Raw genomic sequence first — 18,927 nt, forward strand, 5'->3', positions numbered from 1 at the left:
GCAAGAGTGCTGCCTCCCTAAAGTCAGCCCACAGAGCCCATCACTCCATATGACTGCCTAGACTATGCCTAGCAACTAGCCAAGGTCAATGGCTCCAGCTCCAAACCCAGGCCTTTCCTTTCCCGCTCCCTCTCCCCGACAGCTTACAGCTCCTGGGCTCCACCTCTGACCTCCCCTGTTCACAGTGAATGCTCTTGATAAGCTCTGAAGTCTGAATTTGAGGCCTGGTTCCTTACCTCCAGCACCTGGCCTCATGGAGTTCACACACCCTCACCATGCTCATGAATTCTAAGGCTGCACCCAAAGCTCCTTTGTGCCTTCTTGCCAGCCTGCCTTTGTTTTAGTAGCTTCCTAGCTCATCCCCCCTCACCTGGGTCCTACTCAGGTTTTCCTGTCCAGTTGCCCAACACGGGTCCCATATCAGACTGCTTGCTGGGCACTTCCACATGCACCCCTTGCCCCTATGTCAAATTCAAAACCACAGAGGCCAGACCCATGACACATCCCCAAATCAGCTCCCCTTCTAAACCTCCCTGGCACGGCTACTGACAGAATGGACGCACCACCACTCGGAAACCCGCCTGACAGTTCACTGGGTCCAGCGTCTGCCTTGCCCATGACCCTTCCAGCCACCCCCGGTCCTCCTCACTCAACTTCCTGAAGGAGCTGTCTGTTCTCACATCTCCCTTCATCATCTCCTTTTCCTTCCATAATCCATTCATTTAGCCCCGGCCCCCAAGCCCCCAAATCCTTCCTGACAAAGTCACCGATGGCCTTCTTGCTGCTACAACCAATGTACGCTTCTTCTTCTTTTTTAAAAAATTTATTTATTTATTTATTTATTTATTTGGCGGTGCCTGGTCTTAGTTGCGGCACGCAGGATCTTCATTGCGGCATGGGGGAATATTTAGTGGCGGCATGCGAACTCTTAGTTGCAGCATGTGGGATCTAGTTCCCTGACCAGGGATCGAACCAGGGCCCCCTACATTGGGAGCATGGAGGTTTAGCCACTGGACCACCAGGGAAGTCTTAGGCACAGGACCACCAGGGAAGTCCCCAATGTATTCTTTTTAGCTCTTCTCTTACTTGACCCTCCTGGCAGCGTTTAGCGATGTGGGCCCCTCCCTCCTTCCTGAAACAACTTCCCGAACCCACACTCTCCTGGTTGCCAGTTACGTACCTTTGGCCACATTTTCTCAGCCTTCCCCCAGCCTGCTTTTCTTCCGGCTCCTGATCTCAGCGAGTGGCACCACCACCTGACGAGCTCCCACACCAAAGCCAGCCTCCTTAGGTCTTCCCGCTTGTTCCCGACACCCCCTTGGTCACAGAGTCCTCCTCATTCTTCTTCATCGATGCGTTGCCTCTCCTCAGCCTCACTGCCTACATTTACGGAGCACAGACTATGAGCTGGACAGGTGTGTTCTAAGTGCTTTAATCCTCACAACAAGCCTCTAAGGTAAATTTTATTATCATCTCCAATTTCAGATTAGGAAACAGAGACACAGGGTGGTTAAGTAACTTGCATGAGGTCACACAGCTACTAAGTGGCAGAGCAGGATTCAAACCCAGGTGACCTGACTCAATTCTGGGTCCAGGCCCACTGTTCTCTCATCTAGATCACTGCAGTGGTCTCCTTGCAGTCTTCTGGCTCTGACTTGGCTTCCTCTAATCCTCCACCCTGTGGCCTGACTCAACTCACTAAGACAACAGTCTGACTCTTTACTGGATCCGCATGGCCTTCAGGATAAGTCCACATTCAGGGACCTCCGTAACCTGGTCAGCAAGTGTTTCCCTCTTTGGCTTCATGCGTTTGTTTCTGGGCCTCACTTTAATCGCCGCCCTGAAAGCTCCACTAGCCACAGTGACAGCCTCCACTGCCAGGTTTCTGCACATCGTCTGACCTGCCAAGAACACTAACTCTGGACTTCCCTGGTGGTGCAGTGGTTAAGAATCCACCTGCCAAGGCAGGGAACATGGGTTTGATCCCTGGTCCGGGAAGATCCCACATGACGCGGAGCAACTAAGCCCGTGCACCACAACTACTGAGCCAGTGCTCTAGAGCCCAAGTGCTGCAACTACTGAAGCCCGCGTACCTAGAGCCCGTGCTCTGCAACAAGAAAAGCCACCACAATGAGAAGCCCGCGCACCGCAACGAAGAGAAGCCCCTGGTCGCCACAACTAGAAAAAGCCTGAGTGCAGCAACGAAGACCCAATGCAGCCAAAAAAAAAAAAAAAAAGAACACTTAACTCTTTGCCCTTCAGATTTTACTTTTTCTGATAAGCCTTTTCTGACCTCCTGAAACTAGGCCATATGCCCCTCCTGTGAGCCCCTGTAGCCCCCGACGGTAATCCCTACTGTAGCATTGATTTCTCTGTGTTGTTTTGCCTGTCCACTGGTACCTGCTCTATCACAAGACTGTGAACTTCTCAAGAACAAGGACCTGGTTAGGGTCACTGTTGTATCCTCAGTACTCGGCTTAGTGCCTGCCTGTGCACAGCATTTAATAAATAATCAGTGAATCAATAAACCTTTATTGTTTGTGTCATACTCTTTAACACCTACTTATAAATGCCCTATGTTGCTTTTATTTTCATATGTGTTAGCCTGATCTTTATAACCAGATTGCAAGTTTCTGGAAGATAGCAAATGTGCTCAGTACTTCTAAGTCAGAGGTTACTGACACATTATTAAAAACTAACAATTATTCTGGGCTCAATGAATGTCAACAATCCAAAGATGTAGGTACTATTTTTCTCTCTCTCTCCCTCCATATGAGGAAACTGAGTCAGGGAGTTTAGTAGCTTCCCTAAGATGACACAGCTAGTAAGCAACAGAGCTGGGATTTGAATCCTGACATTTGTGCCTGTATTCTCAACCCCTATAATCAGAGGCTAAGGAAACTGGGAATTACAGATGTTAAGTAATTTACCCAAGGTCATACTGTAGTGCTGAGACTGGGACCCAGGTCTTCCCAAAGCCTGCACTCTTAATTACACTGCTTCTTTTGCTTAAATATCCGTGCTAAAGCTCATACTGGGTGTTGATAAATTTTGAAAGCTGCAGATTCAGTTTACTGAGATTGGAGAATATTAAATTCCCTTCCAAAAGAAGCATAATTGTAGCTTACCAAGTTAATTTACCTTAAAGATCGCCAGCCTAGTCTTACCAGCCAATTAAGTTTATGGTCTCTACTTCTCTCCCTTCAGCGCTGAAGACTGTTTTCCTCAATGTGAAAGCCATGTTTTCTAAGACTGGCCTCTAACTCAAAATCAGCTATCATTCAGGAATTTACTCTTCGCTTTATTTCCCAAAACCAGGGATGTGATTGATGTTCCCAAGTTCCCTGCTCTTGTGGCCCCTCATCTCCCCAACGTGGAATGTCTTGTTTCTGAAAGTAGCCTGTGATCCACAAGCCTTCTTGGCTGTTTTATTGCTTACCCTTAAAAAATTACTATTCTCTGTCGGCTTAGACTCTTTTCCTCACATACTCTGCTTTTTCCCTTTATTGCAAACGTTTATTAAACACTTAACTATGTACCAATATGGACATAATCTAACTCACTGAAGGCCATACTTTAGAAACGGCCTTGAAGTTTAGATCTTTTGACTGGACTATGATTTCCTTAACAAACTTCATAAAACCATCTCCTGCTCAGTTTGCAGTTGTACACCCAAATATCTCTCAGCAAAATCTCAGTGGCCACTTCCACAGCACATAATATGGAGAGAATATCGGGAGTCAACTCATTAGATCTTACCACGAAGAACTTTTTACCAACACCTTGGCCCTTTTGCTGACAAAAGGATTCTTAAGCCTTTTAACAGCGTTATGGCTTCCTTAGAGCTCTTCTAAGTTCAAAACGAACTGTCCAGCTTTCTTGGGAAATGCTCTGGAGGCTCTTTCCTGAGTTAACTGTACAGCTTTGTCTCTCTGGATTAGCACTGATTTAATATGAAACCAACAGTTAAACACCTCTGAAATAGTAAAATATGATTATATTTCACAATGTTGTCTTCAGGATATAAACAATCCAAAGTGACTATTTGGGTAGTGCTGTATCACATTATTACTGTAGTAATATTTTCAGAAGGAATCTGAAGTTTAGAATAACTATAGGCCATAAAATATGGACATATTGCACTAACACATGAAGCAAAGTTCAAATTTGGATTCTAAGAAAAAGACCAAAACATCACCAATGATGATGACAGGTACATCTCTGAACTTGATCTGATTTCCTTGAGGAAGGAAGGTACTGAACCGGTTATAACAGAATATGCCTTTGAAGGATTGAGCAACAAGTCCGTCATTCTCGAAAAAAATCAAATCATCCTGATAAATGTCTTAGTTATAAGGGAGAAAAAGCAGAGATGACTAAGCTGATAAAAATCTCCTCTGGACTGTCTTATATCTCTTCCAGGCAGTGCTGTTCCTCAAAAGACACACGGCACAAAATATGGTTTTGCTGTTATATCAAAGTGTGTAAGTTAGGGAAGATAGCAGTTTTTTAAACAGAAAAATTAGATGATAACAGCAACAGGTAAAGAAGCTTTGGGATTCTGAGGAGGAAGTCCTGGCACCCCTACATAGGCACAGTAGATAAACTGAAAATGGTACACGTGCTGGTCTGAGTACAGCCTGTCTCCATTGTAATCAGAAGGAAGAGTATTACAATCCAGCGGAAGTAGCCCTTCAAAGTCTAAGGAGGAGCATTTCATCAGACAATAATTGAGCACTCACTGCATACAAAGGCAACAGATTAGGTGCTGAGGGATCCAAAAGAACCCCCTGCTTCTCTGAAATTAGAACTGCATTCTCATTTTCTCAAGCCAAGGTATTTTATGTAATGAAACAAAATATGCATCATAGATCTCTTGCAGTGGTGTAAGAGTATTCAGGACCTGCAAGGAAAACTGTGCAAAGAACCTTCCCCTTCAGTCTTTTTCCTGTAGAAATATCCTACTGGTTCCCTGAGAATAGTGTAAGCTTTCTTTAGCAAGTAAAATACCACCCTGTTACTCTCTCCCTCTTACCCTGTTTCACTTTTTTTCATAACACTTAACACCACTTGACATTTTATAGATTTGTCATCTTTCTTTCTCAACTAGAATGTAAGCTTCATGAAGGCAGAGATTTCAAAATATTTTGTTCGCAGATATATTCTCAGTATCTCAGTATCCAGAACTATATCTAGGGTTTCCCTGGTGGCGCAGTGGTTAAGAATCCGCTTGCCAATGCAGGGGACATGGGTTCGAGTCCTGGTCCGGGAAGATCCCACATGCCGCGGAGAAACTAAGCCCGTGCACCACAACTACTGAGCCTGCGCTCTAGAGCCTGCGAGCCACAACTACTGAGGCTGAATGCTACAACTACTGAAGCCCGCGCGCCTAGAGCCCATGCTCCGCAACAAGAGAAGCCACCACAATGAGAAGGCCGCATACCACAACAAAGAGTAGCCCCCGCTCGCCACAACTAGAGAAAGCCCGCACGCAGCAACGAAGACCCAATGCAGCCAAAAATAAATAAAATAAATTAAAAGAAAAAAAAATATCTAGCATGTAGTTGTTGGAGGTTCTTAAAATTTTTTTTTAAATTTATTTATTATTTATTTATTATTTTATTTTTGGCTGTGTTGGGTCTTCGTTTCTGTGTGAGGGCTTTCTCTAGTTGCGGCAAGCGGGGGCCATTCTTCATCGCGATGTGCAGGCCTCTCACTATCGCGGCTTCTCTTGTTGCGGAGCACAGGCTCCAGACGCACAGGCTCAGTAGTTGTGGTGCACGGGCCCAGCTGCTCTGCGGCATGTGGGATCCTCCCAGACCAGGGCTCGAACCCGTGTCCCCTGCATTGGCAGGCAGATTCTCAACCACTGTGCCACCAGGGAAACCCAAAATTTGTGTAAAATTAATAAAAGCGTTAAAAAGACACCTGAATATTATATTAGAATTATTAAGTTATAAAATTTTGGCGTATCTGTGTATATATGGGTGGGTGTGAGAGTAAATTTACAGACTCCATATGGTGTGATTCCCAGTGGACACCAAGTTAGGAGTCAGAGGATCAGAAGCTTGTGTGGGGAGTTAGGAGAGTGATTGCAAAAACAAAGCAACATGTCTTATTTAGTGGATGGAAGGAATCAAACATTGTCAGCAAACGTCTCCAAAGAGTAAACCAAATGTATCTTTCTGTCCTTCCATGTCTGAAATCTGAGTGTAGTGAATTCAAATTCACGTCAGATTAGTTGGTTTGACATTAGCTTTCTTCCTTAAGAAAACTTTTGAAACTTCGGTAGTAAAGTTTTCTTCTTTTCCCTCCTCCCTAAATTACTGCCTGCAAGATGCAAGCCCTCAGATCCAAACAGTCTCCCATTTCTATTTTGAGATTTGCCTGAGTCACAAGGTAGTCTTGGCAAATCACTCTGCTCTATCTCTCAGTTTACTGAGGCTGCCTGGGAACTGGAGCTGTCAGCCAAACAGGAAGAGAGCTGTGTTGCCTAACTCCAGAAGGTCTCAGTCCTATGGATGTGGTGAGGTTTAATGATGGATATAAACGGCTGCAGATGGAATTCCCACGGGGGGGGGATGGGGGGGAAGGCAAACATTTTACTTAACTTCCTCTATAGGAACTCAGGGCTGGTAGAAAGGCCAGACTATTAAATATAGCTGAGCAGATATCCCAATATGTGTGCATGACATGTGTTTCCAACTAAAGAGACCCCTTCTGTATTCCTACTTATTCCTACATATATGACACCCCAAACCCCAAATATAAGCAAAGGTATGTGACTGATCTGACCCTGGCAAAGTGACACTGTTTAAAAAAAAAAAAAAAAGAGTCAGTGTCTATAAACATGTATAAACTACAAAGGCCCTTTTTCTTTTTCAAGAATGGGTATAAAGAGCTGCTTCCACCTGGATGCTCTGATTTGTGCCCCATCCATGGTCTCAAGTTCCTCCTGGTTGTGTAGCTAGCATGTTCTCCCTAAGTGGTTCTGCCTTAGTCACTGTGATTCTAAACTCCCTGCCCACCCCCACCTCCCAGTGATGCCTCTTGACAAAATTATTCTTTCTGTACTCACACAAATGGAAACAGAAGAGATGAAAGGCCCCGGGGATGCAGACAGTGCAGGTCTCGAGCTGAACCACTGCTAAGCACAACCTGAACTTTTCTGCCTCTCTTCGCTTGGCTGAGTTCCTCTCGTGACTCAGGGTAGAGTGATGAGCCTGGCATAGGAGGCTTAGGACCCAGGGGGCGCCTTTCAGCCGAGAGAAAAAAAAAAAAAAAAACCACCTCGCTGCAGCAAGCTGGCTGGGAAGCTCCCAGTTCTAAAGAGAGGCTGTTTACCAGAAGAGCATAACAAGGGCAGGTCTGACTGCAAGGCTGGGAACGGGAGGCAGAGTCGCCGCCAAGGGGACCCCGGTTGGACCCTGGTTGGTCAGTCACCTGCAGGACAAAGGAGGTGAGGATGCTGTTGGCCTGGCTGCAAACAATCCTCGTGGTCAGCAACATGCTCCTGGCAAAAACCTATGGATCTGGAGGTGAGATTACTATCTTTCCTTTCTGCAGCAACTTAATGAAGCAGAAAGGGTAGAGCTCCCTGTTTCCCAAGCAGGAAGGAAGATGACAGGAAACGAAGCTTTTAGCAGGTTCCTGTTGTCCCATGAAAGCTTTTTTTTTTTTCCCCCTTTCTCCTTTCCCTGCTAGGAGCTTGCAGCTCCATCTTTGCCATTAAGAACAAAGGCAAGTAGCCACTTTCTCTTTCCTTTTCCTTGCCTGTGGCTCAACAGTGGATGGAACTTGGGGGTTCATCTCCCCTACTCCTAAGTACTGTTCTTTTCAGGGGCTTTGCACGGTGTCACCAGAGCGCAGGCCCTCCTCCCCCAGCCCCTTCCTGCGGCTCTCCAGCTGAGGGGAGTGGGAGTTTGGAGTCACATCCAGGCAGCGATGAGGCAGGTTCCCTCTGTCTGAGGTTCTCTTTTCCGTGACTGAATCAAGGCTTTTGTAGAATTCTCTTGGGAGGGAGTGTTGCCTGTGGAAGTGTGGCCACATCCACGGAGAAGGGAACACCAGAGTTTATGTAACATGGAATGACAACACAGGGATGGATGTCGGGTCCGGATGCCCACCGACCGAAAACTCCCACCGTCTCCACAGAGAGACCTGAACCCAGGGCTCCCCCGCACCCTCCTGCAAACTGGCCACAAGTTCCAGAGCAACAACCCCTTGCACTTGTGCAGTGCTTTCCGGCTTACGAAAGAGAAAGAAAAGAAAAGAAAAAAAGCTAATACTGAGCGTTGGGGGCCGGGCACCGGCTGGGGGCTCTTCACGCGCTCTCTCTCCGTTCTCTTTCCGGCCTCACAACAGCCCTGCGAGGCAGGCGGGGTTTTCCACGTGAGGGCAACGTCTCCCAGCTGGGATGGGCCCGGGCTCCCCTGCCCGCCACTCAGTGTCCTGTCCGGGGGACTCCTCTTCCTCACAGGCTGCTTCTGGGACAACGGCCACCTGTACCGGGCGGACCAGCCCTCTCCCGCGCCGGGCCTCCTCTGCCTCAACTGGCTGGACGCGCAGAGCGGCCTGCTATTTGCCCCCGAGTCGGGTGAGTGCCTGTCCTGGGAGGCGGGCCTCGGGCGGGCGGGCAGCGGCTGCGTCCCGGCCCCGGCCCATGGCGCCTTCTTTCCCCTCCCAGGCGCCGGCAACCACAGCTACTGCCGGAACCCGGACCAGGACCCACGTGGGCCCTGGTGCTACGTCAGCAGCGAGGCCGGCGCTCCCGAGAAGCGGCCTTGCAAGGACCTGCGCTGCCCAGGTACCCGCCCTGGACCCCGCGCCCAGGGGGGGCCAGAGAGCCGGTAGCGCACGTGCGGCTGCGCGACGCCGGCCGGCCCCGCCCCGCCCCGCCCCGCGCCGTCCGATTGGCCAGGGCTGTCTCCAGGCCGCGGGGCCCGAAGCCCATTGGCCGGCGCCTCCGCCTGGAATGAGCTCATCCTCCGCGAGCGCCTAGTAAACAACAGTGGGCGGCGAGGCCCCGCCCCTCGGCCGAGCTCCCCGCCCCATGCACCGCCCGGGGAGACGCAGAGTCGCGCGTCCCGGGTCTATGCCCTTAGTGAGACCCTGGGGGTTTACGGACCTCTTGTGGAGCGTCTGCTGTGTGTGTGCTAGGCACTCTGCTCACAGCACCCCCGCCATACCCAAGAACCAGTTTGGGGGATCTGAGCCTCAAAGAGAACTTCAGCGATTTACCAAAGGCAGTGGCAGGGTCCAGCTTTGAATCCAAGTTTCTTAGACTCCATAGTGCAGACTTGTGGCTCCCGGCGCAGCAAGACGATTCTCTAGGATTAAATGGGCTATGTAAACATATAACATAGGGATTGGCATAAAGCTTGGGTTCAGCAAACCTGAGCTGCTCAGAGGAGTCATGGATTGTTTCCTGGCATAGAGGGGGGGCCCCTGGAGGAGGTGGAAGCTGAGCTGGGCCTTGGAAGATGGCAAGGATTTGAGCATATGAAGACGTGGGAGGCAGGAGAGGCCCTTTCTCATAGCCTTCCCCTCACCTTGGCCTCGTCCCAGCTATGGTGCAGCCCTTAGGCCTGGTCTTGCCCCTAGGTCTTGAAATCAGTGCATTCTAAGGTGGGCCCCCTCGTCTCCCCCCAAACTCAAGACACTTTCTGATGAGAGCTGTTTCCCACTTCACCTCCAGAGACCACTTTCCAGGGCCCGCCAACCTCTACAACAGAAACCGAGGAGGTGTCTGAAGTGCCAGGAGGAGATGAGGTGCAGGTGTTTGCTCCTGCCAACACCCTGCCTGCCCAGAGCGAGGCCGCTGCCGTGCAGCCAGTGATTGGGATCAGCCAGCGGGTGCGGGTGAACTCCAAAGAGAAAAAGGACCTGGGAACCCTGGGTATGACTGCCCACCCCTGTCCTTGTGGGATTTATTGAGAAATATTTGCTGATTATCTGGGGTGGAGATAATGGTATACCTTGTGTCCTGTCCTTGGCAGGCTACGTGCTGGGCGTTACCATGATGGTGATCATCATCGGCATTGGAGCTGGCATCGTCCTCGGTTACACCTACAAGAGGTCAGTAGCTTCTCTTCTGAGCTCTCTGAGAGAGGAGAGGAAGGTCCACAAAGTCAAAGCAGACTCCTTTGTGGCATTCTTACCCATAAAGGAAGTGAGGTGTTGGAAGAGGAAAACCAGCTCAAGATGTAGAGACTTGGTTCTAGTCTTTACCAGGTGACCTTGGACAAACCCTTTCCTTTGGTGCCTTTACTCCTCACCCAAAAGCCTCCTGAGGTAGGGGTTCTTGTTCCCCATTTTACAAGTGAGGAGGCCTTCATCAGAAAGGTGAAGTAAGCTTGCTCAAGGTTATACTGCCTGGGAGTGGCTGGATTCAAACCCAGCTCTTTTGACACCACATTCCCTGCTGTCTAATCCAGCGTGCCTGGTGTGGAAGTGAGTGGCCCTGCAGAAATCAGGCTGGGCTCTCATTGCAGGGACCCTGAGATTGAATTCTTTCTGTGAGTTATAAAATTCTGCTACTAGAAAAAGTTCCCAGCCACTGCTTTTGCAGTTGGGGCTTGAATGTCCTGAGCCATAAGCAGTGGGATCTCCTTTAGGACAGGAGGAAGGAAGTGAGTAAGAGGATAGGGAGTCTGTTAGCTACTCTACACCACATATGAGAAAGCCAGAGAGGCTACCTGGGAAACTCAGGGACATGACCTGTGGCTGGGACGGCAGGAGGAGGAATGCTTATTTTGAGAGGTCCCCTAAGATGCCATGTGGAAAAGGCTGTCAAAGCCAGTGACGGATGCACGATGATAAGCCAGAGTTATGCCCGTTTTTACAGCACTGGCTAACTCTGGGAAAATTATTTGCAAAATCTTGGGCAAAATCAGGGGATTAGACTTCTAGTCCAGAGTATGTGTGATGTTTCTTTTCTATGGTCTGGGAAGGCTTCCTATAAGGGAAGTGATGTGGTGGCCTGCATTTTCCAGTGGTGAGGACCACGTCTGAGCCCACAGTCCCAGTGGGTCACCCAGCATTAAATAAACTGAGGTGTCCTTAGGGCAATGTAGTCAGCCTCCTCATTTTACAGATGGAAAAGGGGAAGAGTTGGGTAAGAATAATAACAACAATAGCAGCAGTAGCGAACATTTACCAGAGGCCAGGCACTGCTTCAAATGATACGCACACTTTAACTCAATCCTCGCAATCACCCCTTATGAGGTAAATGCTGTTATTAGCCCCAGTTTACAGATTAGGAAACTGAGGCAAGAGAGGATATGTACCTTGCTTGAGGTTACACACCTAGCATTTGGTGGAGTTAAGTCTTAGCTCTGCCACTAACTAGCGATCTGTGTGACTTTGGGCAAGTTGCTTCTGTTTGCTACTCCAGGGCACTGCTGTAGCTGAGGCATGCGACTGCCTGGCCCATAGTAAGTGGTCAGTAAACCATAGCTATTTTTCTTTTCTGTAAAATGTGGGTACTGCACTAGCACTCTCTGGGCCCCAATGCTTCTCTGATCATCTGTGATTCAGGAAGCACAGGTTCAGAGAGGGGAAGTATTGACCTGAGCGTGTCTCCTGACTCCCAGTGCAAGGTTGCTGCCCTCAGTGGGATGGTTGACATGGCAGGTCCAGGGGCACCTGCTTGTCATTTCACAGAGTCAGAGGAAATGATGGGGAGGCCCTGGTTACAGTTCACAGTCAGACCCAAACTGTGTTGGCTGAGTCTAGCTGTTGAAATATTTCCTCCTTCCTTAGCCACTGGATAGCAGTTGGCTCTCCTCCAATCCTGTGACAGTGTCCAGGCCTCCAGGTGAACTGACTGCTAAACGTCCTTAATTGCAAGCTCAGTTCTCAGGTCCAATGAGGAAGCCAAGCCTTTTTCTTCTAGATTTGTTCCTTCAGGCTGTCACAGGATTGCCCCGAGGCCTTGTATTTATTTTCCTGTAAACTCAGGGCGAGGCACCAAGTCACCAGACTCCCCGTCACTAACCATTGGACCACCCATTCCCTTGGCAAAAGTGCTCTGAGCACAGACTGTACAACAGGAAACCACATGTGGGCTGGAGGCAAGCTCTCAGCCCCCATCTCTCCCCAGAGTCAGAATACAGAGTGTTCTGGAAAGCGCTGTTGAGCGCAGGTCCTGCTACTTCCCTGCACCTCCGTTTCTTGTTTCTTGTCTGTTCAGTGGGGCTGTATCCCCACTCCACACACACACACACATACCCACCCCAGATTACCATTAAGTATTATGTGTAAACAGTAGAACACCAATCAGGTTAAATAACCACTAGCTGCCTGCATTTATTGCATGCTTTCTTAATAAGTGAGGCCCCACTGAATGTCCTTCCCTGATGATCACGCCCAAGCCTCAGGACCACACTAGAAGGACCACTTTTACACCGTTTTACAGTGAGGAGCTGAGAGCCAGAGAAGTTAAGTGCTGTGTCCAAGCTACATAGCCAATAAGGTGTGTCTAAGGATTGCCAGTATCTCCCAAAAGTCCAGCGAGGCCCAGGAACTTCATGCCAATTTGCATTGGATTGCATAGGACAGTAGGAAAAATTGGAACTTTCAAAATAAAATAGCTGGGTTTAAAAGTTAAAAGAACCAGGATCTAGTTCTGGAGCACCCAGTTCTGGGTGGGACAGTGGACAAGTCATTTACCTTCTCTGATTTCCTCATGTGTAAAATAGGGGCAGGAGGTTAGTGATGATACTCCCAGCTCTAATGTTGCCTAAAAAAAGACAATATTACCTGGTGGTGGCTGCAGGCAGTACTGGGTTCAAATCCCAAATCCGCCATTTGCTTGAATAAATGATTAAACCTCTCTGCATCTGCCTTCCCATCTCTGAAACAGAGATCCTAATAGATGCCGCCTAGGTTTGTTGTGAGGATGAAATTAGTGTAGTTTGGGCAGACAGTTGGGTGTTCCTAACCTTAGCTGCCTTGAGGAACTTGTCCTGAGCAGCAGCGTGGCACAGCACCACTTCTGACTGGGAAGGGAGCAATGGCCCAGAGTTACATAATAATTTGAAGGAACCGTGTTACCTGAAGGAGGTCTCGGGTGCCTCCAATCACCCCCCCGAAGAGGATGTCAGACGCAGGCAGCAGCTCCGTCCACACCTGCTCTCTGGCCAGCCCAGCTCCCGGTCCTGGCCCCGGAACAGTCAGGATAGAATTACTGCAAGCCATGAGCCCCCCTATCCCCCTCCCCACAAAGGCCAGGGAGAGAGCTTTCCCCTGGCCGGGAGGGGCGGGCAGGTACCAGGCTTCCTCTCAGGGGAGGCAGGGTGGCAGGTGGGGGTGGTGAGGGCTCAGCCTGGCGGGTCTTTGTCCTGGTTGTCTGGGCCATGAGGTTCAGGTGGCCAGTCTGCAGCTCCCTGCCCCTGCCACTGCCCCTGCAGCGTCTGTGCTCTGGCTCTGGAGGGAGTGTTTATTTTCTGATACAAAGGCAAGGGAAAAACTGTAAGTCAACACCACTCTGCCTACTTAAGAGAGGAGCTAAGTCAGTGAATAAGTCTTTTGTTCTTTCTTGGCTGCCAGATAACAGCCTGGCTGCCCCCCCTACCCCCAAAAGGTGGTGAGAAGGGGCTGAGCCGCCTGGTGGTCAGTGCAGCAGACCTTCTGGCCTCTCTCAGACCTCAGAAGGGGCTAGGCGCAGCCACCGCACCTCCAGGACTCACAGGCACCATTAACAGGAGGCACGTGGGGTTGGGTGTGTCTTGAGGCTTCTAAATGGAAGAGACTGTCATCCAGATGAGTCCCAGCACCTGCTTCCTTCATTACCCTTGGCTGCTCTTCCAGCCCGGCTCTGCCCCATTAATCCAAATTGATTTTTTCCTCCTAAAGCAGCAGTACCCAACCTTTTTGGCACCAGGGACCGGATTCATGGAAGACAGTTTTTCCACAGATGGGGGTGGAGCAGGGGGAGATGGTTCAGGCGGTAATGCGAGCGATGGGGAGCGGGAGATGAAGCTTCGGCTCATTTGCCCGCCGCTCACCTCCTGCTGTGCAGCCGGTTCCTAACAGGCCACAGACCGATACCAGTCCATGGCCTGGGGGTTGGGGACCCCTGCCCTAAAGACTTGTGTATGATGCAGCCTGACCATTATCAACAGCTCGGCTGACCACAACTGGATGCTTGATAAAGTAGGTAGCTGAGGAAAGCAGGGCTTTGGAGTCAGACTCCAAAGCCTCACTTTCTTCTATAAAATGTGCGTGATATTTGCAGTCTTGCAAAGTTGGGTGGAAATTGAACAAAGATGGTACATGTATAAAGTGTGTGGCATCCAGTAGGTGCATAGGTAGCTCTTCTCATGCTGGATGATGGGAAGGCCATTTCCTGGCACCTTAGTGGGTCCTCAGGAAGCATGAGTTCCTGCTTTCCCTCTTCCTCCAGCCCCTTAGATTCTGAAATTCAGGCCTGGCCCAAGACTCTTGGCACATACTCTGCTTCTTTTGTAAATGGACTTTTGGTCTTCTGCTGGCTTGGGGGCTCCCTTAATAAAATTAAACCGAGACCTTCCAAGTTTCTCCCTACATGGGCAGACTTGAAGAATCTAGCATTTTGTTTTATTAGAGGTAGGTGTTTTTTCGATGCGGCGGCAGCTGTAACCAATGAGCAGTGCCCAGGGGCAAAGTGAATCTCAGGCTGTGAGTGGGGATGCACTTGGTCCAGACTGCCCTGTCCTCATGGCCCTCCATGGCCCCTCTGGGTGCTCTGGGAGGTCCTCTGCTGCGGGGGTTGGTGGTGTCCAGTACAGAGCCTGATGAGGATGGGTAGGAGCTGCAGGCTTACACATCCAGAAACTCGGCCACCCAGGGTGAGTCAGGGAGGTGAGCTTACAGGTTTGCCTTCTGTGACCTTACAGTGAGAAATAGGGAGTCAGGGCACATGTCATGCGTGGGATCTCACAGAATGTTAGGGTCCGTGGAGGTTATCAAGTCCAACTCCCTGTTTTACAGATGATGAAATGAAGGCCCCAAGAGAAGGGGAGTGGCTGAGGTCACACAAATAATACTCACCTTGGCTGGTCAGTAGGAGAGTTCCCTTGGGAACCCAGATTAAGATAACATTGCTTGGTGAGTCAAGTCGTATTCAGGGCAAATCATAACAGCCTCCTATGAGTTTTACAGCAGTTCCACTGTTTTTGAAATGCTTTCCCATCCATTATCTTATTTGGAGGCAGATATTATCCCCATTTCATAGATGAGGAAACCAAGGCTCCCCGAGGCCAAGTGTCACACAGCCAAGGCTGGGCTGATCCAAGTACAGACAACTGGTTTATTTAAAGACAGTTGTGAGGTACCTGTGCCAGCTCTTCCCTGTCCAGCCCCTGCTGTTTTCTCAGTGTTACTCTCCAGTCTCTGGACACTTCTGTCATCGCACCTCACATGGTGATGGCTGTGTAATCCATCTGATCTCGGCCGTCTCCCCAGGGAGTCTGAAGCAGGCCTGTGTTGCTGCACCAAGTCATCCGTTGGCTACTTGTTTCAAGGCCTCTTTGGGGTGGGCTCCTTCCAGGAAGATTTCCTCTGACAGCTGAGTCCACGTGTCTAGTTGCTGTGTCAGACGATGCTGACCTGCGTGCTGGGGGCTGGTTCTCGTGTGCAGTGTGCTAGGCACACACCAAGCCCCTTGGCTTGCAGTGGGGGTGGCCTGGTCCCATGGGGTGGGCAGAACATGTGCAGCTGGAAGACCGGGTGTGTGAGTCCCTGCCCCACTGTTTCTTTGGGGGTGACCCTGATCGGGTCAGAACTTCTCTTGAGCATCAGCCTGAGTCTGACAGACTTGGGTTTTAGCCCACCATGTCATTCGGAGAGTTCAGTTTCTCTGGACTTATTTCCTCATCTATAAGATGAATGATAAGACCCAATCGTTAGGGTTCAGAATGAAGTGAGATAACGCACATAAAGCTCTTAGCATGGAGCGAGCACTTCACGTGAGTGAAATGGGGCAATTCCACGGCCTGATTGGGTCACTGAGCACCATGAGAATTGGAAGGCGTGTGAAAACTCAGGGTCCCATGGTCATTGTCTCCCATTGACCTGAGCAGCCCTCAGAGTCCTTTTTGGCCCCTGCATGGTCCCTGTTTCTAGTCAGGGCTCACAGCTTCTGGAAATTTTGGATAAGATGTCTCAGAACAGGATGGTCAGGTCAGTTTTCTGGACAATTTTATAGGTGAGGGCTGAAAATTCTCTGGGTCTTGTGGCACGTTGGGCTGAAAAAGCAAAACACCGCCTTGCTTTAAGAGTCTCTTTCCTACACGGTATCTTCATTGAGCCCCACTGCAGCTGTGTGAGGTTCATGCAGATGAGGTTTAGGGGCTCCTTGCTGAGTTAAGGCAGTCTGGCAGAACAGAAATCTAGGCCATGAGCCACTGACTGGCTGTGACCATGGCCAGCCCCTGCCCCTGCTGGGCCTCAAGATGCCACCTTAGGAGCAGAGCCATGCAGGAGGCACAGCCTGAACGCTTCCCTCTTCTCCTGCCAGGGGCAAGGACCTGAAAGAGCAGCATGAGCGGAAGGTGTGTGAGAGGGAGATGCAACGAATCACCCTGCCCTTGTCTGCCTTCACCAACCCCACCTGTGAGATCGTGGATGAGAAGACCGTTGTGGTCCATGCCAGCCAGACTCCAGTTGACCTTCAGGAGGGCAGTGCCCCCCTCATGGGCCAGGCGGGCACTCCAGGCGCCTGAGCCCCCCATGATGGGCAGGAGCCCATGCAGACACTGGTGCAGTACTGCCTACCCACCTACAGCTGGGAGGATCTACACTTTTTGTTGTGGTTAAAACCCCCCACTTATTTTTTTGGTTTGTTTTTGGTGAATCCTAAGACAAGCAGGTGGCACTGTGGGCTGAGGGTGAGGCTGGGTGGGGTCCTACCAATGCTCTTCCTCCATCCCGTGGAGCAGGATTTTGCCCGTGGATGGAGGCAGCGGCAGTCCCCACAGCAGTGCTGCCAACAGGGGCTTTCAGTGCCCCGGAACTGAACCAGGGATGGACAGGGAGCTCCCCCAGCTCCTCTGTGCTTTATTGTCCAAGATGGCCTCAGCCTCTGCCTCCCCATGTGTTCTCCTTGGGCTTGAGTGGTGCACACTGTTATTCACAGTTCAGGTCATGTAGGTTGAGAAGCGGTGTTTAAAAAAGATATTTAGTTTTTTAAATATTTGGGATGCAATTCCCTGCTGACCTCTGAGAAATGGAAATGAGTCTGTACGAAAGTCAGAACTGTGGGTTGAGAACGGGATCTAGGTGGGGGGCTGCTGGCAGTGATGTGCCTTGACGACCGTGGGCTGGGCCCAGGGACTCTTCCTGTTTTGAAAGGAAAGGAAGGGAAAAATTGCACTGAACATTCCACTTAGGAAGAGGGTAAAGAAAGATCTGCAGCTGCCTCAGGCCACAGGACCCGAGTGGACCTGGGGTGCCCCAGACGGTTTCTCTTCAGGGTGGACAGTGACCTCTCTTCATTCTTCAGGGGTGAGACAGCAGCCAGCTAACCTACGGGAATGACACTGTGGGTGAGGCCTTGTGAACTGCTTCTGAGAGTTTAACCTGGAAACCCACTCGGAGGCAGGGCGATGGAGGGCTTCAGGACTTGGCTCCTGCCTCGGCCCAAATCTGCAGGTGGCTCTGTAGCCTCCAGGCCAGCGCCTTCCTGTGGGGTCAGTAGGGCGAGGGCCACAACCCCTAACTTGTAAAATAATCATAGAACCATTGGAAGGGACCTTAGGGTTCCCGAAGCCTTTTGGACAGAGGGGCCAGAAGTGGAAACTGACATTCAGGGTCACAGAGGAAGCTACCAGCACGGCCAGCCCTGAGGCCCTGATATCACACTCGGAGGCCTTAGCACTGCTTCCCGTCCACAGAGCTTCCTTCCCAAAGCCCTGCCACTGCCTCACGTGGAGAGGGGTTAGTGGGGCCCAGTCTCTCCCGCAGGCTGTTCCTGGAAGTGATTTGCTGAGGGGACCTAGGCCTCAGGGGGTCCCTTGTTGGTAGTGATGCAGAAGAGAACATTACTGGTTTCTACTTTTCTATAAAAGCATTTCTCTGTGTACAAGTTTTATATACCTCATTCTGACACCTGCCTATAAAGTGCAGGAAATTGCTCTGCATTTGACTTACATAAATTAAAAAAAAAAAAAGACGACTCCATATTGCCAAGTTTTTGTGGGGTATCAGGACCCTCCTCCCAAAAGTTGGGAAGTTTTTGGTTACCTTGTCAACACCTGCATGGCAAGCTCTGGCTCTCTGTCCTTCACTGGGGCCCTGCACCTGGGAGGCAGCAGCAGCTGGATGGTTGGGAACTGCAGCCTCCGTGTTTGGGCGTCACCATCAGGAGCTTTTCAGTTCGAAGCTGCAGGAAAGAGGGTGTGTGGCATCCCAAAGGAGGCTGGTCACTGCAAATCCTCTCCCCCTCAGCATTCCTTCCGAGGTGGAGATAGTTAAAACGAACATCAGGCAGCCCCTGGCAGGGGCTGGAGATGGGGTGGTGGGTGGTGGTGCTGTAGCAGCCGAAGAAGGGATGGGTGTGCAGATGGGGGAAGAGTCTCCGGGCTCCCAGGAGCAGCTCTGGGCTGTGGAAGGTCCCTGCGGGGGTGACTCCTAGGGCTCCAGAAGAAGGTACCAACAGGAGTTCGTTGGGCTTTTTAGCAGGGATTTAGCAGTAGGTTCTCAGCCTCTAGGAACACTTAGGGTGACCTCTGCCCATACCCAGACACTGCTCTATACTTCTAGAAGCAAGGGGCATCCTAGAGCATCAGTTTTTCCAGGAACCAGATCCTGTCCTTCAGTTGGACTCCAGCTTTTGGAGAAATCACCTTTGGCTATGTGGATGCCTAGTGTGCCCAGGATCCTACAAGCCAGATCACAACATCTTGCCCAGCCGTCACCCTCCACGACAGACCCCGTGTGCAGAAG

The 18,927-nt window shown here is 50.3% G+C and overlaps 1 protein-coding gene across 1 annotated transcript; it reads left to right on the plus strand.

Annotated features, from left to right (window-relative positions):
* Positions 1-7,294: 7,294 nt before the first annotated feature.
* On the plus strand, positions 7,295-18,142 carry PIK3IP1 (phosphoinositide-3-kinase interacting protein 1). The gene is made up of 6 exons (XM_068563577.1): positions 7,295-7,538; positions 8,480-8,596; positions 8,687-8,806; positions 9,698-9,898; positions 9,999-10,077; positions 16,502-18,142. Exons 1-6 carry the CDS (start codon positions 7,466-7,468, stop codon positions 16,704-16,706), a joined length of 795 nt encoding a protein of 264 aa, XP_068419678.1. The 5' UTR covers positions 7,295-7,465; the 3' UTR covers positions 16,707-18,142.
* The last annotated feature ends 785 nt before the right edge of the window (positions 18,143-18,927 follow it).

This window comes from Eschrichtius robustus, chromosome 14 (genome assembly GCF_028021215.1).
Source record: "Eschrichtius robustus isolate mEscRob2 chromosome 14, mEscRob2.pri, whole genome shotgun sequence".
Lineage (NCBI taxonomy): Eukaryota > Metazoa > Chordata > Mammalia > Artiodactyla > Eschrichtiidae > Eschrichtius > Eschrichtius robustus.